We start from the raw sequence: 25,152 nt of genomic DNA on the forward strand, positions 1-25,152 counted from the left end.
CACCTGCATGGCTCAGTCAGTCGAGCAGCTAACTTCCTTCCACACAGGTCATTGTCTCACTGTTTAGTTCATGAGTTCGAGCCCCGCATCCGGCTCTGTGCTGACAGCTCAGAGCCTGGAGCCACTTTGGATGCTGTGTCTCCCTCTCTCTCTCTCTGCCCCTCCTGGCTCGTGCTCTGCTCTGCCTCTCTCTCTCTCTCTCAAAAATAAATAAAAACATTAAAAAAAATTTTTAAGTAATTAGCCAAAGGTAGTTTTAATTTGCAAATGCGTTAGATTATTTTGCTCTGTTTTCTTGAGGTGGTAAGTCTATAAAAACTTTCTTAATATAAACAAAATAATTTTTAATTCAAAATTAAAACAACTTTTTTAAAAACCACATAATAAGGGAATATAGAGTCAGAATTATTGGTTCTTGTTGTACCTTCTCTACTTTCAGTTAATTACAATATTTATATTTTAATGAAAAAGCCATTCATCTGTTAAAAAAAAACATTTTTTAATGAACCCTGACTCTGTGCCAAGTATCATCCTTGGCACAAACTTTGAAGGAGAAATGATATTTGTTTTATTAAAAGGAGAAAACTTTTTCTTCTCTAAAGAAAATAAATTTGTGATAATTATTCAGATCTCACTGCAATATAAAGTACTAGGGTTTTAATAAGGGCAAATCTCCTAATTGTGTGTCAGATTTTTTGTTTTATGAATTTAAGTCACATCATTTTTTTCTTGTTTTTCAAATTTTCCTTGCTGTTGATCTTGAAATACCTCTGAGTCATTAGCTTGTAATTGGACTTGAATCTTGAGCATGTATAGTTTAATATGGAGAACATTTCATGTAGCATGAGGTTAAGTAAAGAACACTGAATTTTAGTGAAAAGTAATCTCAAAATTTATCATTTATAATATGTAGCTGTCAATTTAAAAAGGTATGTTTCATGAAAAGCAGGATGGCATCTCACCAAATAGGGTAGGCTTCATTCTTCACCTTATACTTGTAGAGGTACACGGTCAACCTAAAATGCGTTCGGAGGAGAGCCCTGAAGAATGTTATGGACTTGAAATTCATGGCGGGAATGGACGAAGGACAGAGAAGTTCTAGCAGAGAAAGTGTAGAAGAAGCATTCTAGCTCCCCACCAATACTAATGGGCTGTCCTGTGAATGACAGATCTGACTTGTTCTAAATGGATCTGAGAGATAGACATGAGGATTGTCAGGGAGAAGCTATGAAGATACAAATACAGCTCAATATAATCACCTTCTGTTAATCACAGGTACTCTGGTACTGAGGTAGTGCTCTTCTAATAATCAGAAAAGGTACTTTTCTCAGAGGCTCCTGAGTGATGAGTTCTTCATCACCACATATATTTAAGCATTCAAGAGGCCCTTTGTTGAAGACTTAGTAGAGGGTATCTAAGCATTATAGAAGTGCTTAAACTAGAATGAATTCAAAGTTAATTCTGTCCCCGTAAGTCTAGGATGTCCTGGCTTCCTCCTGCCCCCAAAGTTGTATACGTTTCAGTACAAAAATAGCAAAGTAAAGTAAAAAGTATGATTGTACATGCTTACAGTTTCTGAAGACATGTTATTTTTTGAGTAACTCAAAGTGAAAAAGTAACATACCCATACAGCAAGGAAGCCTATAGCTCCTCTATTCAGAGAATGTAATTCTTTATGAAGTCATAAGTGCAGGGGGAACTCAACTTGTTGTCTTTTTAGGGACTTCATAGCATTGAGTGATGCCTTAGATTTCATGTTCATGTCACTGCAAGAGGAGCCAGGCATGGGTTTTTTTGATTTAAAAGTCTGCATAAAAACAAAGGAATCTGTCAGAAAAGTATCAACTGATACAAAGTGCCTCAAACAAATCTTTCCCGATAAGGGGTTAACTTGAAACAGAAGAAACTAACAAAGAGCCACAGAAATCCAAAGTGCTATCCTTTGCTTTCTCCGATAGTCCTCTTTGCAAACGCATTTCCTAAATTTTACCAAGAGAAGTTGACAGTTAAATATATATGCATGCTCTCTTTAAATAGATAGGAGAGGCAAAGCATCCTTGACATTCTCCACTTACAAATAAATGCTTTTGTGCTTTTTCTTTCTATCCCCATCTTTTTCTTCTTTTCTCGGAAGACTAAGATTCTTCTGAGAACTTCTGGTGTAACGTGTAAGCCCTGGCCACTCAAGATCACTTCTGCTATTCGTTTCCTTCCCTCTCACATTCTGCCAAGCAGCCTGAGGGAGTTTTTCAGTATTTGCATTAAAGAAAACTTTCTGAAAGTTAACTTGGCATCTTTCCCATTCCTATTTTATTTAAATCTGTGATCATTTTTATCTCTATATTATAATCACTGCTGAAGGGCAAAGTGCTTTTTTTTTTCCCTTCTCACCCATTCTCTTAGCTGTAGCAAACACAGACTTCAAGTTGAAACTCCCATGTTTCCATAAATAATGAAGCTGAGTCACATTCCAGACAGGTGCAAATTTGTTTCCCTGACATAGAACAGAATGTAAATCCATACTCTGGATCAGGAGGAGCCAGGAGGAGACCAGGCAGCTCTTTGGTTAGCTCTCCTCCATGCATCTCCACTTAAGGAAGTATATCATTATCTCTTATTGATCTCCAAGTTATAGAGAGACAGATAAATCTCTGCCTTGCCTTGCTGCCCTTATGGAACTACAGTATTTGTATATTCATTCATCTCAGCACATAGAACAATTGCTTATGTATTTTTTTTCTTTTCTGATGAAAAGTAGACACAGCACTAAATTATTCTCAGTAATATTTTCCTTCAAATCAATATGGTGATAGATGTATAGCAATAAATGATGCAATTTAACAGTAAGTGCAAAAAGAGTCTTTTAGATATCAAAAGATAGTACTAATGGAAGTTTCTAGGAAGTTGTAGTGGTGGTAGCTGTTATGCCCAGAATTCGTGATCCCCAAAGACCGCCAGGGAGCCGAGTCCGATGTAAAAGCAAAAGAGCCTTTATTTGAGCTAGCTCAAGCTCAATCCCCTACCGGCACCGACGCAGCGGTGAGATACCGGGGAGAGAGAGCGAGTTTCAAAAGCACAAAGGTTTTATTGGGGCCTAGGGGCAGTTGGTGAGGTAATGGCTGTGGCCTTAGCTGATTGGCTGGGGAAGGGTCCGAGTCCTGTTAGGCAGGTGAGCGGGAGGTTACTCAAGGGGAGGAGGCGTGGTCAAGGTGAAGGACACAGAACAAGATGGAGTCGGCATAGGCCCGCCCTTTCAGTAGCAGCATAAATTCTTTATCTTTCAGAACATCCAGATACAAACAGGACAAACTGGATGTCAAAACCAAAACCTTACGGACAACACTGACAACAGGACTAGCTGACAGCTTATATCCAAAACATAAATAAGAACCACCCAATACAACCTATAATAACAAACCGTCAATATCCACAGAACTGAATGTTGTCAGTATCTATGTGAGAGGAAGCAAAAGGTGAGAAAAGAAGCTGGCTAGCAGACCTGAAAACAGGAGGCCCACAGTACAGCCAATAGGCATTGACTGGAAAATACAACAGGTTAATGGAAGAACAGTAGCAGAAAATGGGAAGGGCATGGGCCAACTCCAGTTGTGAGTGAGTGCAAGGGACCGGTGTACAAGTTTCTAAAGGGGCTAGAGAGGTCTAGTCTAGGGAACTCTCAAAACTGACTTTCCAGGGGCCATCTTCCACGATAGCACCCACACTAGGAGAAAAGTCTGGGAGTGGAATTGAAATGGACTAGGATAAGGGGGCGCCTGGGTGGCTCAGCCAGTTAAGTGTCTGACTCTTGATTTTGGCTCAGGTCATGATCTCACAGTTTGTAGGTTCAAGCCCCCACATAGGTCTCTGCACTGACAGCTGGGAGCCTGCTTGGGATTCTCTGACTCCCTTGCTGTCTGCCCCTCCCCCACTCACCCTCTATCTCTCTCTCAAAATAAATAAATAAACATTTTAAATTGGAGTAGCAAGTTAGAGAGGGAGGGAGCCAAACCATAAGAGACTCTTAAAAACTGAGAATAAACTGAGGGTTGATGGGGGGTGAGAGGGAGGGAAAAGTGGGTGATGGGCATTGGGGAGGGCACCTGTTGGATGAGCACTGGATGTTGTATGGAAACCAATTTGACAATACATTTCATATTTAAAAAATGGAGTAGGGGTGCCTGGGTGGCTCAGTAGGTTAAGCGTCCAACTTCAGCTCAGGTCATGATCTCATGGTTCGTGGGTTTGAGCCCTGCTATGGGCTCTGTGCTGGCAGCTCAGAGCCTGGAGCCTGCTTCGGATTCTGTGTCTCCCTCTCTCTCTGCCCCTCCCCCATTCACACTCTGTCTCACTCTTTCTCTCAAAAATAAATAAATGTAATTAAAAAAAATTTTTTTAAACAAAAAAATTTGAAAAAATGGAGTAGCATAGGGACAACAGAGATTTCTTAAAAAATCATAAAGTTGGAGAAGGAAAGTTGGAGAAGGAAAGAGAGTCAGGAAATTTCAGAAAGCATATGTTTTTAACACCACTGAAGAGAAACAGAAGAGGGAATTCTGAAGCTGTCAATGTTACTTGAACCAACCCTCTTTCTAAAAGTCTAGAGAAACTAAATTCACATAAAAATGAACAAAAGAAAATTTTGGAGGTGGAAGTCCAATGCAAAGATACTATAATTTAAAGAAAATAAAGGGCAGAATACTATTCCTAAGACAAAGACAGCACATCAGAAAGACATGCTTTAGAAATCTAATAAAAATTCTAAAGTACTATTTCAAAACTAGCTACAAAGCATTAAGAAAATGATGCAAAGCATTAAAGAACAACTCAAATTGGCATTATGTAAACTAAAAATAAAAATCGTGGCAGACATCAAAAAAATCATTTTGGAAATGAGGGGAAAAAAACATGAATAACAAGCAGAGCAAGTAAACATAATTCTTAATTACTTAGCAGAAATAAAGGGTTAAAAGGAAGAAATCTCCTTTAGTTGAAAAGAACAAAAGGAGATAAAAAGAATTTGAGAGAGTCCACAGAGACCAAGAGTCTACAAGACATCAAAAAGAGTTTATTGGGGGTCTTAGGGATTGCAGTCCCGGAGATAGAAATGACCTAAATGAAAAGTGTGCTCTAAATTGAATTGCAGACAGTGCAGGCTTATAAAAGCAAAAACTACAAAGTTACATAACTTGTTTTGAAAGCATTATGATTGGTGCTGGCAGAGTTTAAACTGATTATCTAATACACGATTGGCTATTTAGCTAACAAGTGTTACATTATCTCTGTTTCAGTCCAAAGTAGAAGGATGTGTTCCAGGAGGTGGTCAATTTGCAAATGACGAATGTCAAAAGTTCATGGTGTACCAAGGAGTGAAACAGGAGATGTGCGTAGGCCCTACTTCCTCCATGTCTTTTCAAATCTATGAGCGGCTCTCTTATCAATGCTGACTTCATTTTGAACCTTCTTTCATGATAGATAATGACAAATCTTAAAGATTTGCAAAGAAGATCCAACATGTGGATAATAGGAATCCCTACGGAAGAAAAACCGAAGCAATCAATCAAGCAATACCCCAAACTATGATTTTTTTTTCAAAGTTCTTGAATCTTAAAAACAAATCTAAATGTTGAAAATACTCACTGGGTACCTGAGATTACTGACCCAAAACAACCAATGTTAAGATTTATTCTACTGAATCAGTGAGTGATTTTTCTCCAAAGAAAGAAAATCCTTTGTACCCTCAGACAAAAGGAACACCTGATTTATAAAAGAACATCAATTAGATCATCATCCACATTTTGTGCCAGAGGAAAATGGGATAAAAATATTAAAGGAAAGAATATGTAGACCAAGGCTTTATGTTCAACCAAACCAACCTAGAGTGCCATAAACTATTATCAACATACAAGAATTCTGGTAATATTGTTTTCATGACACCTTCCTGAGAAAATTAGAGAGATTTAGACAAACAAAATGACAACAGAGATATCAACGTTTATTTATTTTTGGGACAGAGAGAGACAGAGCATGAATGGGGGAGGGGCAGAGAGAGAGGGAGACACAGAATCGGAAACAGGCTCCAGGCTCTGAGCCATCAGCCCAGAGCCTGACGCGGGGCTCGAACTTACGGACCGCGAGATCGCGACCTGGCTGAAGTCGGATGCTTAACCGACTGTGCCACCCAGGCGCCCCAACAACAGAGATATCAAACAAGCAGTGGTGAACTCAGTTCAGCCTTCTGGCGCCACTCAGGATACATCTGTATACTTTCCCAATACGACTGCGCTTTGTACATTTGAAGGTGGCCATTGCTGTAACTCACATTTCATGTTTCAGCTGGCTTCACCTGTCAACAAACATTTTGGAAATTTTTAGAAAATGTTTACAATATTTTTCTAGGTTTCTCCATTTATGTATTTTAAGTGCAGTTGCTAGTATACCTCTAAAATAATGTTCTATCAATTATGCCTCAATTAAAAGGCAAATGGAATTGCTAATTTATATATGCTCTTTGTAATTTATATAATTTATATAATACATTCATAATTATTATTATAATTGTTATAATTATAATTTATATAATAGACATATATAATATACATAATTTATATATGGTAGATATCATTTATTTAGTATAGTTTTTGATCTGGCATATACTGCACTAAGTGTCTTCCAATTGTACATCTCTCAGCCTCATATAAATCCTTACAAGGGATGGGTATGTGTGGTGCAGACAGGTAACTAGTTTTTTTTTTATGTACTGGTAATTCATGTTTCCAATTCCATAGTAGATAGTGGTAAATGGTAAGTAATTGCATCATTTAAGATTAAGTTTCCTGTTCTGTCTTGTATCTCAGCATGGCCATGACTACTAATCACCCCCAGGAAATGGTTTGTGCTACTTTTAAGTTAAGGCTTTTAAGAATCGGATGTGCCTTTTACACACTTTTCCTCCTGTTTCACCACTGGATACGTGTGATTCCTAGGGAATGGAGAAGCAAAATGGAAGAAGCCTGATCCATGCATGGAAGGAAGGTGCCTGTCTATAAGAAAAACGGTCTTGTATTATTATGTGAGCAAGAAAGCCACTTCAATTTAGTAAGCCATTGACAAAATTTAAAAAGAAGGGTTATTAATAGAGAAAATGGTTACCATCTAATGCATGTAAAACCATGTAAGAAATTCATTAGAATAATGAAAAATCCAAGAAAATCATTGAGCTGGATGTGTTTTGACAAACAACAAAATTGCATTAGAATGTTGAGGCACCTGGGTGGCTCAGTCGGTTAAGCGGCCGACTTCAGCTCAGGTCACAATCTCGTGGTCCGGTCCGTGAGTTCGAGCCCCACTTCAGGTTCTGGGCTGATGCCTCGGAGCCTGGAGCCTGCTTCCGATTCTGTGTCTCCCTTGCTCTCTGCCCCTTCCCCGTTCATGCTCTGCCTCTCTCTGTCTCAAAAATAAATAAAACGTTAAAAAAAAAAAAGAATTTGTTTAGAAAACATAGGAGCTAGATGGATTAAAAACCATTGAGGATATTGGACAAATCCAAATGCAAAAGAAATGAAATTGTTGGAGAAAAAACTATAATGACAGAAAATTTTATGAGGAAACTATTTATGAAAAATGACAGGAGCACATAGAAGAAAATATATTTTAAAAATCTAAACAATTATCATGTTTTTGGATTTAAATTCTTATTTCCCAACTTTCAAATCTATTTAACAGAATAAATTGGGGTAATTGGAAAATTTACTATAGATCTATTTTTCAAATGAAATGATTTATGTATGGTATTTCAGTGGAACAGATAAGTAACCAGATATTAAGATCTAAAGTTCTTTTCTATTAACTCTGGTTAATAGGTAGAACTGACCGATCAGTTCCTTCAAGGGAACTTTAAAACAAAGTCAGACTTTTCTCATTGTGAGTATTGTTTTATTTTACTTCTTGGTGAACTGTAATAACAATGTGGGAGCTCCAGGGGACAGTGTATCTGTCTTCTTTATTGTTTTTGTCCCCAAGGAGAAGCACAATGCTTAGCAAATACTTGCTGAATAAATAGTCTCATCTAAAATAATCCAAGTGGAACTTCAATAAACACAATCATGAAATGATAGGAAGTTGAAGGTGGCGGGAAATGTAAAGAAAAATCAAATGCACAAAAGTCAAGTTCACAACTTTTTGCCTCATCTATCTCACCTAAAGAAAAATTAAACCCCATTTTCCTGGAAAACACATTTGTATACTTTGAAAATATAAACAGCCCTTTAAATGGCAACTTTGATGTTATAAGATTTGACAAATTCACACATTTTTAATGCAAATCTTTTTGGAATATTTTTGTTGAGTCATTCACAGTGTTTTAAATGCAGAAAATAATGTTGATAAAAAATATTGCCCTTTTTAACAGTTATTGGCCCATAGTTATCAGGTGTTAAAGCAGACTGGAAGTCGTAAGCTCTTACTAAGTAGAGAACCCACGTTCTCATTTTATACACGAGAATGTGGATAACGAGAGACGGGAAGAGACTTGCTTAAAACCTTGGTTTCTTGGTAACGGAACCAGGAACCAACGAAATGAGGTAGAAAGAGTGTAGTTCTAGCTTTTAATTTACTAGCTTTGTGAATTTGGGTCAATTCCTCAACCCCTCTGTGTAACCCAGCCATGAATTGAAACCAAATTTTCTTTCGTCTTCCATCAGCATAGTGTTGTGAGCACTATTTTTTAAAAAATTGTCACTAGTCACTGTACGTTAATTATGCTGGAATTTTTTTTAAAAGAAAAATTTAGGGGTGCCTGGGTGGCGCAGTCGGTTAAGCGTCCGACTTCAGCCAGGTCACGATCTCGCGGTCCGTGAGTTCGAGCCCCGCGTCAGGCTCTGGGCTGATGGCTCGGAGCCTGGAGCCTGTTTCCGATTCTGTGTCTCCCTCTCTCTCTGCCCCTCCCCCGTTCGTGCTCTGTCTCTCTCTGTCCCAGAAATAAATAAAAACGTTGAGAAAAAAAAAAAAATTTTTTAAAGAAAAATTTAATAGTCATTAGTTTCAGCCAAAAGTTGCATAAATGCCATTTATTAACCACCCCTACCTTCTTGGATTTATTAGAAAGGTTCCTTGATTTCCCATACCCGCCCTCTTTTCTTAAGCAAGTGTGGGTGAGTTACCAAATAAGAGGAAGGGGAAAAGAACAAGCGTCATAAACAATTCACAAACCATGTTCTCGACCCCTGGCTATAATATCATCAATTGTGCAATAAAAAGTCATTTCTATAGGTTCTGGTGGGTATATCTCAGACATCTTATTTTGTTTCTCTTTTTCATTTTTAAAATACTGAAAAAAATGGGAGTTACTTCCAGGGCTATAACCTGGCTCACGTAATATCATATGGGTCATCAGTACTTATCACAGTATCAATGTCTTTCTCCCTCAAACCAAGTTGTTGTGGAAATTACTTAAATCTTTGTAAAGGACAGTAGTTTACATTGCTGGAGGCCCTAAATAAAGGATAAAACACTGATATTACTCAGTTATAACACTGTATGTAAATGGCATTATAAATGCATCTGTAACACGTTTATAATTCATCTTCTACAGCACATACTCCTTAGCTTTTATTTTTCTGCCTTGCTAATGCTATAGTGTTCCCCTTCTCAGGATCATAAGTATTTTTAAATTTCAGTTTCTGCATTGGTTTGACAAGAGATCGTATGTATCCAAAATTCCAAGATAAATAGATCAAGCTTCTCAAATTTAAAAGATACCTCATGACGGATATTCGTTTTCAATGTAGTACCTTAAACACGGAAAAGGTATGCTATCTACCTTCCAAATTTTTTCTAAAACTTTTCCTTTCATTTCAACACACACACATTAAGCACATGTCATAAAACGCCAGTCAAATATTATAGTTCTATTTTTGCCCTGGTTTGATGGATAAGCATTACTCTAAATTGTCAAATGAATAGCATCCCCTCTTGGATTTGGCGGTATAAATTCTTCCGCTGGGCTATTTCCTAATCTTGTGATTAAACGTGGATTAAAGCACACAACCCTCTAGGGCAGAAAATAGCTCACTGTTTACCATTCCTAAGGTCACGGTTAATTACAGCTCAATTTGCCACCTTTTCCTTGACCTCCCTCGGAAACCCAGTGATGCTCCCGCTACAAGTAACTTTATGAGAACAGCCTCTTGAGGAACCCAGGCTTATTGTTGTAAACCGCTTTTCTGAGTACATTTGTGACCAGAGCAGCAGCATCTCGCCTTTTAACCAAGTCACTGTGTACCAGTGAACTGGCCTGTTTTCACCCTCACTGCAAATTACCTTCTTCAGGGCGATGTGCCTATCTCATAGCAAATTATTACTCTACTTTAGTAGAAAACAACCGCTTGTAGCAAAAAAAAAAAAAAAAAAAAAAAGATACTGCCAAATGCAGTATCAACACGGTATCATAAATTAAGACTAATGCAAAAGAAGACTGGAATCTTCTCTGCTTGTGTCATGGAAAATGGATCAAAACTAGAGACCCTGTTTGCACAGTGCAATCTGGTAGATGGTATTAATATCACAGAGGGGTTATAACTGGGGTAAACATCCGTCCCAGTCTGCGTGGGACTGCCCCAGTTTATGTCTGTTGTGTGATACAACTGTTAACAGAACTCCCATTCACTGTCAAAAGTGTCCTAATTAGAACAATAAGCCCATCATATGGTCGCCCTATGTATACTCATATTCCCTGCTTGTTATATATGGAGAGATACAGAACATAAAAACTTTAAAGGCCAAATAGCCACATGTGAATTTAATAATAATAAAAGGAACATCAAAGGTATGTTCCATGCTAAATAAAGAACGTAACCAATTACTATAAAATTCGTAGGAAAGAGAGGGAGATTAATCAGGGGCAATTTTATCAAAGAGGTAGAATTTAAGGGGCGTGCTGAAAAAAAAACAAATGTTATGCCGGGCCTAAGCAAAGAGGAAGGGAAGATGGCATTCCACATAGAAAAGATGTACGTGTGGTATGATTTTTTAAAAGCATTAAATCAAGGAAGGGCAAGAAGAAGCAAATTACTCAACTGTACCTTGATATCTATGGATTGGTATGGGGGTGACTTTAATGTAGATGCAGGTTAGATGTGACAAGCTTTAAAGAACTATGTAATCTGGGCGCCTGGGTGGCTCAGTTGGTTGAATGTCTGACTCTTGATTTTTGGCTGAGGTCATGATCCCAGGGTTGTGGGATAGAGCCCCCCGTGTCGGGCTCTTGCTGAACGTGCAATCTGCTTAAAATTCATATTCTCTCAATCTCTCTCTTTCTCCCCCTCCCCGCCCCACTCTCCCCTCCCCTTCCATGTGCTCACTCTAAATAAATAAATAAATAAATAAATAAATAAATAAATAACAAAGAACTATGTAATCCATACTTGATTCTGCAAACAATGCGAATCAATTTTGTAATAAAGAAGTAGTTGAAAATGGTGGTACGGAGGGGACTGGAGAAGAAGCTAGGAGAGTAAAAAAGCCCTTATAGGAGAGTTCAAGGCTGTGTCAGCAGTCCATGTGCAGGTGACAGCTGCAAGTGGAATTAGGGTACTGGTGCAGGAACAGAATGGGGCCAACTCAAGAGCCACATGGAGGAAGAAGATAGGGTTTGGCAATTTTCACCTCCTTTGTGTCAGAAAGTGCTTTCAATCAATGATCTTTGATTCTCCCTACTTCCCGATGAGGTCTGCAAATGTAGGCATTCTTATATACCTATTTTATAGATAAGGTAACGGAGATTCTAAGAAACGAAGCAATTGCCAAAACCCCTATAGCTGAGTAGTGGGAAAGGTGGGGAGGGTATCCTGATTCTTCACACTGAATATATGGGATGAAGAAGAAAGGATTACAGATAACTCCAAAGCTCAAAATCTGAGCAACTGAGAAATTACATTTTTTAGCAACAGATTTAGAAATATCAGAAGATGAAATTAGTTTAGGAAGGAAAATGAGGAGATGAACTTTAAGCATGTTTGTCTTGCGTTGATGGTCCAATCACAGTTGACCCTCTCAGAGAAATCAACTGAAGAGAAAGAATGGATTGACATAAAGCAGTCAGGTGAAAAAGAAAAAATGGAAGTCACAGTAGTAGAAATTGAAACCCAAGAGAATAAAGAAGAATGCTATGGGGAGTAGACAGATTAGAGCGTTTGTGGATAAATGTGTGGATAACACGTGGATAGGGTGCGTTAACAGCTAGTGTTTATAAAGCAGGAAAGGAGGGGTGCCTGGGTAGCTCAGTCAGTTAAGTGTCCGATTTTGGGTCAGGTCATGATCTCTCGGCTCCTGAGTTCGAGCCCTGTGTTGGGCTCTGTGCTGACAGCTCTGAGCCTGGAGCCCATTTGGGACTCTGTGTCTCCCTCTCTCTGCCCTTCCCCTGCTCATGCTCTGTCTTTCTCTCTCTCAAAAATAAATAAACATTAAAAAATATTTTGGGGGGACACCTGGGTGGCTCAGTAGGTTAAACGTCTGACTTCGGCTCAGGTCATGATCTCACGGTTCATGAGTTCAAGCCCCACATCGGGCTCTGGGCTGATAGCTCGGAGCCTGGAGCCTGCTGCGGATTCTGTCTCCCTCCCTCTGCTCCTCCCCTATCCCACCCGCCCAGGCTCTGTCTCTCCCTCCTTCAAAAGTAAATAAACATTAAAAAGATAAATAAAGCAGAAAGTTTAAGAAGGGAAGTAAAATAAACAAGACACAAAAGAATTGTTTAAAGTGCTCTAGAGAAGTCACAGAATGAGGGGGAAAAAAGGTACTAAATTGGCAATGAGATCATTTGTAACAGGAGAGAATGCAGATCCAGGGAAGGGCACAGGCGCCAGACTGAATGAAGCCTGTAAAAAATGGTTTTGAAACGTGAAGGCAGTGGATTCAGTCAGACACTCAAGAGGTATAGTACTGCAGATACAAAGAAACATCAAATACAGGGCTTTTTGATGTGAAGTGTAGGCATGAGGTAAAGAAACAATGAAAGGAGTGTTTCAAGGCGCCAGCAGAGGAGGGAGGGATAAGTAACTTCATAGCACAGACAGCATGGAGTAGGAGAGGCAATTAACTGCAGCAGAGGAAGAACGTCTTTTCATTTCAGATGACGAAGGATGAGTAGATGTAAAGGCATTAATGAAGAGAAAGGGAAAAGGATTAGCGTCTTCCTAAAGGCTTAGTCTTCCCAGGGAAGAAATGGGTGATGATCTACCAGATTCAGAGAGGGCAGCATGGGGTTGGATGGAGTTTGGATGTATCACAAGGATTTAACAAGAGAAAAGTAATCACTGACTTCCCAGTTAACAGCGTGTGATTCTTTGTGGCTGGGTTAATCTGAACATGTGACCTTTTTCTGTAGTAGTTGGGACTGCTTAGGGTCTGGAATGGGAAAACATAGAGGATGAGGATTTATGACTGGGTTTGATTGTCATACCAATGAGGATTGATCGTCAGAGGAGGGAACAGGCAGTAAGGTGACTGGCGGGCCACCATGGAATTCAGGCCGGCAGAAATTGGGTAGAGCCTGGATGAGACCAATGGAAGGCAGTGACCCACAATCTGAAGGATTTAGAGACCAGGCTGTGGAGGGCACTGTTTAGAGATGAGATAGAGAATGAGCAGTAAAGAAGACATAGAAGTGGATATTTTCAAAAGATGGGGACTTTTATTCTGCTCTCTGTCTTTATAGTCAGTCTGCCCACAAGCGTCTACGATGACCCAGATTCAGTTGAAGACCGCTTTCCTCAAAATGCATGGAATTCATTGTCAGATACTTTCAGCAAGCAGATACTTGATTTCAAACCTCTTCTCCGTGCATTTATAGCTTATACTGTTGGTTAGCTCCTATTCAAGCTTTTGTAGGCAAATATCTTATTTTCCTTGAATATGCTATAAATGTCTTGAGTTCAGGGCTGTGTCTTACATATCAGTGCTTGTATAGTAATTTTATTGGCTGACTGAATGCATTTACAGCCACACGCATTAAGTAATAGTCACTCCCGTCATCCTCGCTTGGGGCAACAAGATGGCCAATAATGAGTTGAAGTCAAGAGGAGGAAAGGAAGTCAAGCAGAAAGCTTGTCACTCAAGAATCTGGAAGCTTGTGTCCCTCATGGGGCATAAACTATAGAGCAAGATCTATGCAAGTCAGCACAAACACTTATTTTCAGTCTCCTTGTGCACCGCAAGGTGAACCAAGGGAAGGGCATTGAGACCAGTCTATCCCCGCTGCAGGTAATAGGGGGGTGCATTGTCTATAGAGAATGGAATAATTATAATAAACCCGGCTAAAACCAGGTTAGTGTTTCATCATCACCGTGTGCCTGAAATTCTAAATTGTGTCAAAATCTTTTGCTCATCTCATCGCTAGCAAGTTGATTCAGTTACTGTCGAGTTTTACCAACATAGTTTATATGTAAACTTCCAGCTAGTACAGTTTTATGACATATCCTTTAATAAATATTGTCTTCTATATGGAAGTTAATTCAACGAACTCCGGGTTACACACACCTAACCCCTGATCGCAGACTCAGCCACATGCATTCATTTAGGGAATAAACTCACAAGAATCTGGAGTCTTTTGCGCGTGTTCAGGCTTAGCGGATCTCCAACCCATATAGGGCCACATATGTCTGTGTTAAAACGGTAGATTCTCATTCAAATAAGAACTTGAGAAAAATAAAAGTAAATAAAAATAAATAAATAAATAATACGCAAAAAATAAATAAAACAGCAGATTCTAAGTGAAGCATGATGACACTGTGGTTGAGAAGGTGAAGTAAGGGAACTTTAGTTGCTTCCTTTCTGTTACCACAAAGCACAGATCATTCTCTTGAACATTGCAGAGTTGACTCATTTGGCAGTATTCCTTCGTGTGTCTTTTTTTCAAAAATACATTAAGTCATTTGTGTTTTCTCTTTTTTTATGGTAACATTTATTTCATTTTTCATCTGTAATGTTTGTCACTGGCATGAGTATATCTAAGAAGTTTAAAACAGGAAGATTTTCAACTGTCTGCATTTCCCTTTTGGCCATTATTATTCATTTCATTTTATGGTTATTACCAAAAATAATGTTGTCTTCAAGAGGAGGGAAATGTCACGTAACATTTATTCTAAGAATACTTTAGCTTTAGGGGTGCCTGGGTGGCTCAGTCGGTTAAGCATCCTACTCTTGATCTCAGCTCTGGTCTTGATCTCATACTCAGGAGTTCAAGCCCCATGTTGGGCTCCATGCTGGGCATGACGCCTACTTAAAAAATAAATACTTTAGCTTTGGGAAAATGACATGAGTAATATGATGATTTTGTTAATCCCAGTGGACAGCTGTTCTCTACCTGCATTGAGATAATTTTCATCTTGGACATGTACTATGAGGATGCTAACCAATTTTTCAGGATCATCCATAGGACAGTTCTAGAATGAAGACAACATACCCATGGAAAGTGGTGATTATAGGTTGGAGAAGAGGCAGCTACAGGACAATAAGACAACTTCCATGTGAAGAAAAGCAATGAAAATGAGCTGAAAATATGTAAAAGAACACCCAGGCTCTGCTTCACACAAGAGTTATTGCTTGTAATTCTTGGCCACAGCAGAAGACAGACAAATCAATTTGAGTTACTCTTTTTAAGGAAAAAGTGACTTACAATTCATGGAACAAGGAGGCACAGCCCCTAATAGGAATAGTTTATTTTAATTAGATTACAAGTTTGACTGGCCGGGGCCTGAAGCCATTGTGTTTCCCTATAGATAGGGTTGCCAAATAAAATATAGGACACAGATAAATTTTAATTTCAAATAATAAACGAGTAATTTTTTAGTAGAAGTATGCCTGATGCAGTATAGTTTTGGGAAATTATTCACCATTTATCTGAAATTCAAATTTAACTGGTGTTTTGTAATATTCATTTGCCCAATCTGGCAACCCAGATTTATAACTTAATAGAACTTGTGTTGAAATAACGTTCAACACAAATTAAAGGGCATAGAGAATAATTTGCATTTAGAAGTAATGAAAAAGAAAAAAAAAATTCCCTCCCCTTGGACAGTTCGGTGTTATCACAGCTAAATACGTATGGAGAGGTTGACCCGGATGTGTGCACGCATGTTCAGTTCCCACAGAGGTCCATTGGAGACACACAGGAGATCAAACATCAGTATTTCTTCAACCACCCACTTTTAAAGAATGCTCCTGTTTGAAGAGCCTGTAGACCGTCATCCCAGCTTGCTATTCACTGTGTGTGGTGTGGACCGACAAGCAGTGTCAGCATAGCCTAGGACATTATTGGAAATGCAGGGTCCCAGGGCTCTCCCCAAACCTGAATCCCAATCTGCGCTTTAATGAGATCCCTTGTGATTTGTATGCAGAGCTAAGTTCGAGAAACGTGCATTTAGTTCGATAGTTGCCAGAACATGCCCTGAGATAGTGTGGGATGCAGAGGCTCCCTCGGGACTCAGGGAGGGTCGTGCAAGCAGGGCTCTGTCGTCACAAGGAAGAGAAACCTATTCTCCAGGCTGCTGGTGGGGCTTCCAGGTAACATTTCATGGGAACAAAGGCTCAGTGGCTTAAGGGTTTTTTTCTTTTTAATTAAAAAAGAAAAAAAAAAGTTTGAGAAACAGCAATCTAGTTCATTTTACCTCCCAAGCGGGGAAACCGAGAAGCAGCGAAAACAGACGGCTTTGCCTCAGTGCTGTGCTGGGACGTGCCAGGTCTGTGATGCTGTGCCAGTCTCACCATCCCAGCCTCTGTCCCTTTCCCTGCAGTTCACCGAAGGAAACGGCCCGAAACACTAACAGTTTCGGAACGACTGCTTGTCGAGCGCCATCACACATCACTGGTGTTTTCTATCTGGGCCTCGAATGGCCACGTTTGCCCCTTTCCTTTAACGCTCCCACCTAGTAACCTCCTTGCCAGAGCTCATCTAACCCACGAAACATCTCTCTGCTTTTCGTGCAGTTCTGTACACGCTGCTGACTGAGGGCGCCCTGCAGGTTTGTTTGTGGATATTTCAGCTAATTATCTTGCCACAGACCATTGAGACCGATCTGGATGACGGTTCAATTAATAGTTCTGAGGGAGTAATTAGGGAAAATACCTGTTCTCACAGCCCACGCCAGTGCCGACGTATCTACATGAACATGTACTCCTGAATGTGATTAATCACATAAATAACTCTCAGAAATGGAAGTAGAGATCACCCACGCATTACACCCAGCAATGTTTTAAGGCACGACATCCTGAATCTCTGTAATGAATTAACATTACGGTCTGGTTTGAATTTTTCAATTTTCAGCGTACATCCAGCTCTGTTAGCAAGTGACCCCGTGGCCCCTATCAGTTTCTATAACAATGTGAATTAGCCATTCTAAAAAGAACACAGATTTGGACATATCTAAAGCCTCGAGTAAGAAGTATAAACGCCAGTTTGTGACCCATCATGCTTCATGGCGAAGCCAGACATCATACCCAGGTTTCTAGACTTCTTGTCTTCTGGATAGGTGCCTCATACTATACCAGCAACATTCAAGATTTTTCTATGAGAACTAAGTCATCAGTCATTCCATTACGGTCCTAGAACTACCCTGTTTTTCTCACTCATAAAGAAATCTCTGAACTGCAGATTGACCTAGAAAAGCAGTTTCAGCTAGGACTAATTTGTATAGATTTCCATTAAATCTAGGAATACTGGAAAGTTAGCAGAGGGAGGCACGAGGGAAAACGGTAGAAGAACCATGACACGGAGAAGTTTTTCAAGTCCTTTTTGTCTCCCCAGTGTTAAAGTGAGTTATCTCAGGCAAGTGGGTGTGAGGGTCCTGTGATTTTAAAGATTTTTTTAAATTTTTTTAATGTTTATTTATTTTTGGAGAGAAAGAGAGAAAGCAAGAGAGACAGAGTGTGAGCAGGGGAGGGGCAGAGAGAGAGGGAGACACAGAATCTGAAGCAGGCTCCAGGCTCCGAGATGTCAGCACAGAGCCCGATGCGGGGCTCGTACCCGCGAACCACCAGATCATGACCTGAGCCGAAGTCAGAGGCTTAACCAACTGAGCCACCCAGGTGCCACTGCGCACCTCTTTAAGTCACCTACAGCACAGTGTCTTTATGTGCACTGGGTTGTACATTAGGCCTCGTTCACAGGGCTGTACTTGCCAGCTGGACAGGTAGAGATTAAGGGCAAAGGCATAGTGGTGCTATTGACTAAGAGAAGGACGAGGGCGGCTGTACTCCAGAAGCCCAATTATGAAGTGACTGAAACCAAAGTGGGGGTTCTAACCACTGAGCACAGCAGCAGGTTGACATTTTTCCACATGCCGGAGTGATCAGGAGTTATAGTGTGCATCTCCCTAAAAACGTTCAGTGTTTTTCCACCGATGATGAGTTTTAGCTCCAACAAAGACACCCTCTCTTTGTCTTCACTTCTTTTTCTGGAGAATAAGGATCATTCCGTTTCACTTACACTGTTGGACTTAATCAGCTAACAAATATAAAACATTGTGACCACATAATGTTACATAGGCAGTAAATAATATTAGTAATAGGCGGAATGTAATTGCCTTGATTGGTATTTTTCCAGAGAGTAGAGCTAATACTCATCCCTACCTGATGTGAAAATTCTTCTACACCCATTAATCATTGCCTGTGGAATGGAACTGGCAAATCTAGAAAGCTGCCAAGTGCCAGTATATCGACACTGATATTTAACATTTTTCACATTAAAATTCTTTAGGTAGAAATAAATCGTAGACAGAAATAAACCTCCTTCAGTACTCATCGTCTCATATACTCCAACATGGCAGGCACTCTGATAAATGGAATAATCGTTTCTAGCGTCACTGGGGCCGTGACATGCGTTTTAGTGTCTTTTGCTGCTATAACTTAATAATTCATTTCAGCACTTCTATTTGTAAATCAGAGAAGGTTTGTTTGATGGACAGAGCGCTGGGGAGAAGTGCACTTCCTTTGTCAGAATAAATAAACCGTATTTTAGGATTACTGTCTACCTGTGCAATTATTCAGTTCATAGGCTTGAGATCGTCGACGCCCTCTGATGTTGGATTCTGTTTTCAGGGCACGACATCTGTTCATTTTCAAGCACAAAAAGTCACGTATGGGAAGTCAGCTTTATAAATAATTTCGTAAGGTATCATGTGATTTTCCTTTTAGTTTGTTTACCAGAAAGTCTAGCACCTAAGTTGAAGCCCACTTCTAAGAACGGGGCAGAGCTGTATGGCCTTATGTTTTCGAGCAAATTAATAAATAAAATGAAGTGATTTTTTTTCTAGAGAAGAGGACATGTCAGTGGCTATATATTTCAGATTTGTTTTTTAATACAGTTCAGTGTTTTCTCATTGTACTTAGACACTTATAGAATCTTTTAGACATAAATATGCATGAGGCATAAACTGTGACTTTGAGAAACTGTCATTCCTATGGGGGAGGTGCCAACAGTATCATAATCAAGATGCAAGCATGTGTAATTCCAGCTTTGGTACTAATACGACATAATTCAGTGCAATGCAAAATTTAATTCAGAGGTTCATCTAAAATATTTGGCAACTATTTTTCTTATGCCCATCACCCTGGTATTCATTATTTTTGCATTTTCTGTTTCAGAGACGCCCAAGCAGATGGCCTGCGATGAAGTTTCGAAGAGGTTCTGGTCATCCTGCCTATGCTGAAGTTGAACCAGTTGGAGAGAAAGAAGGTTTCATTGTATCAGAGCAGTGCTAAAATTTCTAGGACAGAACAGCACCAGTGCTGGCTTACAGGTGTTAAGACTAAAAATTTGCCTATACCTTTAAGACACATACAACACACACACACACACACACACACACACACACACACACACACACAGGAGCCCTAAGCTGCTGTAGCCTGAAGGAGAGGAGATTTCTGGACAAGCCCAGCCCAGCCCAGGAAGGGGAAAAAAAAAAAAAAAACCTAAAATTTATGCAAGGTACCACTGACCGCTGAACATAGAATTCCCTAATGGGATGAATCTATAGTTCACTCAGAACATCTCCTGTGGATTTATCAGCAGTATGACAAGATTACAGTGCTATTGGCTTAGGTGCAGGGTTGCAAAGGGATCGAGAAAAACAATAATAATAAAGCTTTAGTTCATGAGGGATCTACACCTTTGCTTCAAATATTCTTCTCTAATGTCTCAAAGATAACGGTGTTCCAAAGCCTGAACCCTTTCTCTCAAAAGAGCAATGATGAATGTTTCAAGATTGCTAAGAAAAATAACTGACTCCTGCAGGAGCAAAAACAAACAACAAACAAACAAACATAAAACGAGAGATTTTCTATCTTTCCGCCAGACATGTGGCAAAAGGATTTTGTTTTTCTGGTCTAGATCCAATGGTCCCAACAAGTTCATTACTTTACAGAATGAATCTTTTATCCGTGCAGGACGTTCACACTATGCCTCCCTCTTCCTCGTTAATGAATGTCCTTTCTATGGGCTGTGACAGAATTGCCAAACTCAGCTAAGGATTAGGAGAGAGGGCGTGGCACGTGAGGTTTTCAGCTCTCCTGCCTCGGAATAAAACACTTCATTATTTTTAAAGAAACGTTGCCTCCATTTTCCCAACTATGAAATCCTATGAAGCCACAGTTGCTCTTGGCTGAAGGAAACAAGAGGAAACAATACAAAGACCTCCTTAATTGTTTTTCAAGCAAAAATGTTAAGGAATTCTAAACATATGGGGGATTTTTGGCTTTTTTTTTTTTCCTTTTTACTCTGTGCCGGTTCAGTACTAAAGGCCCATTTCATTGTCGATTCCTGCCTGAGAAAGCCATTCAAGTCAGCATATCCCTGGCGATAAAAAGAATGAAAGAACCCTGCTGAATCATACAGTAATTTTCTTTAAAGCACATAGTAGTTACATAAATATATATATAAATATATTTTTGTTTATAACTAACACAAGGCAGGCTCTTGTGACTCAGAGTGCATTTTGTCATCAAGACAAACCACATGCAAGGTGCGTTACTGCATACTTCCATAGAGTTGTAAAATAATCCTTAATATTAGAATATTTTTATGTCACTCAGCAAAAGTGGTTGGTTCAATTAGTTGCAGTGCTGATCATTTTCCTGCCTATTTGAGCCACCCTTTCATTCATATCAACCCCTTCCCTCCCTGGTAAATAAAGCAGAGTGCTCCTTAGATGGATCTGTCATCTGCCCCGTCATCACAATCCAGATTTTGAAACTTCTCCATGAATGAGAAACAGTAAGGCATCGCTTGAGGAGGAAAGTGGTTAATATGTATACTGAGCTCCCAAAGTTGAAATTCAGGTACTGTGTGTACAATTTCATCCACATCTCGACCCATGAAGCTGACGTCCTGTGCCAAGAAGTTGCAGGCGCTTATAGGGTCCAGTGTCCCACATTTGCAGATTCAGGTATCCGGAAGCAGAGATGTATTGTAAGTAGCACTTTACTAACGCTTAGCATCTGTACCCAGTGTCTACCTTGAACGACATCAGTCTACTAACAGAGTATCATAGTTTATCTTCACAGCTGTCTGATGTAAACTCGTGCCATCTTCCATCACATATATTTTGCTTTACGTTTTTAAATACTTGATGAGGATGATACTTTTTTCCTAACCTGCTTAGTTAATCATTGAGGAAAAAAAAAAAAACCTAGCAAGCAAGATGATTGAAGGATGTGATGACAATCTCTGCTGTAGCTGCATTCAGTCTCTATGAAATATCCCAACTTATTTCTGTGGAGTAGGTTTGGTCGGCTAGCAATAACCAAATGACATGCCAACGTGACTGGTGCAACTGGTATTCTACAAAGACATAAGGAACAGGTAGACGATTCCTTTTAGGAGAAGATGACGCTTCTTCCAGTAGCTTCTGTGATAGGTGTGGCTTCCAACAGCAGTTGATTGACAGTTCTATAAATCTTGTGTACATATCCAACTCTTTGCACAGTTCTTTGAAGTAGCAGTGTTCTCTTTATTCCCTTCAGAGCTTATCTTCCATTTTCTATTAAAAGAATTGACAATTCTGTAAAACAAACAAACAAACAAACCAAAACCAAAATGAAACAAAAACATAAAACGCTGTATTGTTCAGTGAACTAAAGCACCAAATAACAGGGGAAACTTTGGAAGTGTTGAGAAAACTTCCTACCAAAACTAGAAGTTGAAGGTGGTAAGAAGTTTCTGCTGTATATGAATCTTTTAGTGGTAAAGGCAAAAGGCTTGCTAATCCCTTTTTTTTTTCCTGAAATTTTTATTCTGTTTTGTATTTCTGGTTTGATCCTGGTGCCCATTTACTGCAAAGGAAGAGCAAACGTACATGATGTTTCTGGAAATTCAAAATGGACATTGATGCTTTGGACTTTACATGCATTATGTATTAGAAAGGATGCATCTGTAAATTGCTTAAATACTATGAACATAGCAGTGAGAGAATAACAATTTTAAAAGGTAAGAATAGCAAAAGATACATACAAACTTCTGAAGAAATCAGGTAGATGGTGCTACAGAGGAAATAATATTTGGTGATTAGTTAAAGGTATGAAAAGTCAAGGAAAAATATCTTAAGGCAACCAGATGGCACTGACCACAATGTTGGTTTGTTTGTGAAGCATTTGGACTTTTAAGATATACTAACAAACAGAAAACTAAAGTTCAATGATAAAGTACAGTTTACCCCCAATTATTATTTTAGTTTGAGATACCTAGGGCATTTGCCCCTTCTCACAGGTAGCTTCTAGACTTGTGCTGTCCAGTGTCATCTCCACAAGCAAAATGTGGATACTTAAATTTAATTAACATTAAACTTTTAAAAAGTTCAGTTCTCCAGTCACTAGTCACATTTCAAATGCTCAATAACCGCATGTGGCTTCTTGGCTTCTATATTGGGCAACACATAGCCTTCCCATCGTTACAAAAAAACTCTACCACTCAGTGCTGTAGAGGTCTTTCCTTTTAATTCCCTCTCCTTGAACAAAAAGGAGAAGGAAGAAAAAGAGAGGATTTGGAAGTTCTTGGGGATATCTAAGTGTTTTTGATCTCGGAAAGGCAGCATGGCATGAAGAAAAGAATGCCAGCTGACACAGCTTTGAGTCTCCACTGTGTTATCTTGGGAAAAATCACTTTAACTTCCATGAGGTCTCAATTTACAATTTTGGAAAATAAAAATATTTTTGTTCTGTCTCCCTTGCAAGGTTATTATTATGCAGATTGGCTAAAGGTACAGATGTACAGACTTTTAAGACCTTATGTCAATGTTAACCCACATAAAGCACATCCTTGGTCCAGCATCAGCACAAATTTGCATTCAGAGGAAAACAAGTCCATCAATCCTAAAAGCATTCAAAGACAATCAAATCAATACATGTCTGGAGAAAATGCCAAAGGAGAAATTGCTCAATTTTTTTTCCCATCTTAATACTTTCTCTTCATATTTCCTCTACGTCACGTCTGTCCCAACTTTTACTTCTCTGCCATGACAAAGTCCCTGTGGGTATCCTTCGGCTAGCTCGATTCTTTATTACATAGTCACTTAGTGTCTCTAGTTTCTTGGGATGCCCCAGTTTACTCTTTACAGCAGAGGGAGGCCCAGGAGCCAACCAGTAGGCTTCTCTTTAGAAGGAAATACCTCAAACACGAATATTTATTTTACCCCTGTAACACAAATCTAAAGGGCTGCCACATTAAAATCTAAAAACACATGGGACTTCATCTGAAATGTAAACATTTGCAAAAGTAAAAAAAAAAAAAGGATTACCATTATTTTAAATTCTACTAATCTGCAGATAATATATATTCTGATTAGTATAATGTATTAGCTTCTGGGGCAAAAAATTCTTGTCATTACCTTTCCTTGACAGAGTGTAAGTTGGGCTATGTCTCCTAGTCTAGTGCCCATTTGAGAAAAAGTTTTGCTAGAATCCATGCCTTGATTCAAGACACTGTCATTCCATGACAAGAAATTCATATTTAAATAAGACTCACTGAGAAACAGATCCTATGGGTTAGGGTTTCTTCCTCCTCGAAATGTTATTTTTCTCTATATTTCCTCAGACATTTTTCAGATATTCTATTACAATGAGCTTTACTAATTCCCAAAGATTGCTCTTGCTTGTACTTTCCCATCCCATCCCCTCTTTTGCCATCGGCATCCATATGCCAGAATGATGGCAGCTCAGCTCACCCAAGCTCTTCATCGTATACAGATCAGAAAACTGGTGCCCAGAAAGATAAGGTAATTTTCCCAGTGTCAGAACTGGGTGTTGCACTTAAAACTCCTGACTGGGAATTTATGTTACAATTTTTCTTGCCTACACCTGTACCCCTTTATCAGCAATGAAGGCCGACCAAGCAAGTTAGGAGGACAGTCTGTTTGAAGGCTAACTTTATCTGTGATATTGGAAATCTGCTGTCTTATAACATGGAACATTGGACTGACCTTCCTCTATCATGTTCTTAAGAATAATGCCATCGTTGGGGCTCCTGGGTGGCTCAGTCGGTTAAACATCCAGCTTCAGCCCAGGTCATGATCTCGCCATTCTGAGTTCGAGCCCCACATCAGGCTCTGTGCTGACAGCTCAGAGCCTGGAGCTGCCTTCGGATTCTGTGTCTCCCTCGCTCTCTGCACCTCCCCCACTTGCACTCTGTCTCTCTCGCTCTCTCCCTCTCAAAAAAAAAAAAAACTTGAAAAAAACTTTTTTTAATAAAAAAAAGAATAATGCCATCGTTACAACAACCAGTGATTTCAAGTTCTCACTACTGCAGTGTCTTTATGTAGTTTTGCGTGGCCCTCGCAACCCTACCTGGGGCCATCTGTCAGCAATACTACTTATTTTTTTGTCATTTAAAATTATTCTACCTTTGTTTCATTTCTTCCTAAATGTACCTAAAAACAAAGAATCTTCATAGCATATTTTCTTACAACATATATTATCACAATCTTTATTTGCTTTTTGAAACTATTTGAACATTTTTGTCCTAGGAAGGTTTCCTGAACACATATTATGAGGTCTGTGGCGTTACCTATGACCTACTCATATTACCTTGTGTTTGCAAAGCACTTTACATTTTGTGGAGCACTTTGATGCATCCCTTTATTTGTCCATTCATTCGACCACTCAGTTCAC

General features: G+C 39.3%; 1 protein-coding gene across 2 annotated transcripts in view; it reads left to right on the forward strand.

The window, feature by feature from the left end:
• Window positions 1-23,209, forward strand: part of PLXDC2 (plexin domain containing 2) — a 445,690-nt gene extending 422,481 nt beyond the window's left edge. For both annotated transcript variants that reach the window (XM_047865279.1, XM_047865278.1), the window contains one exon: window positions 19,636-23,209. In XM_047865279.1, the coding sequence (XP_047721235.1) occupies window positions 19,636-19,752 (117 nt within the window). In that variant the 3' untranslated portion in view covers window positions 19,753-23,209. The remainder of the gene's footprint in view (window positions 1-19,635) is intronic.
• Window positions 23,210-25,152: the final 1,943 nt, after the last annotated feature.

Source organism: Prionailurus viverrinus, chromosome B4, assembly GCF_022837055.1.
Source record: "Prionailurus viverrinus isolate Anna chromosome B4, UM_Priviv_1.0, whole genome shotgun sequence".
NCBI classification, from domain to species: Eukaryota; Metazoa; Chordata; class Mammalia; order Carnivora; family Felidae; genus Prionailurus; species Prionailurus viverrinus.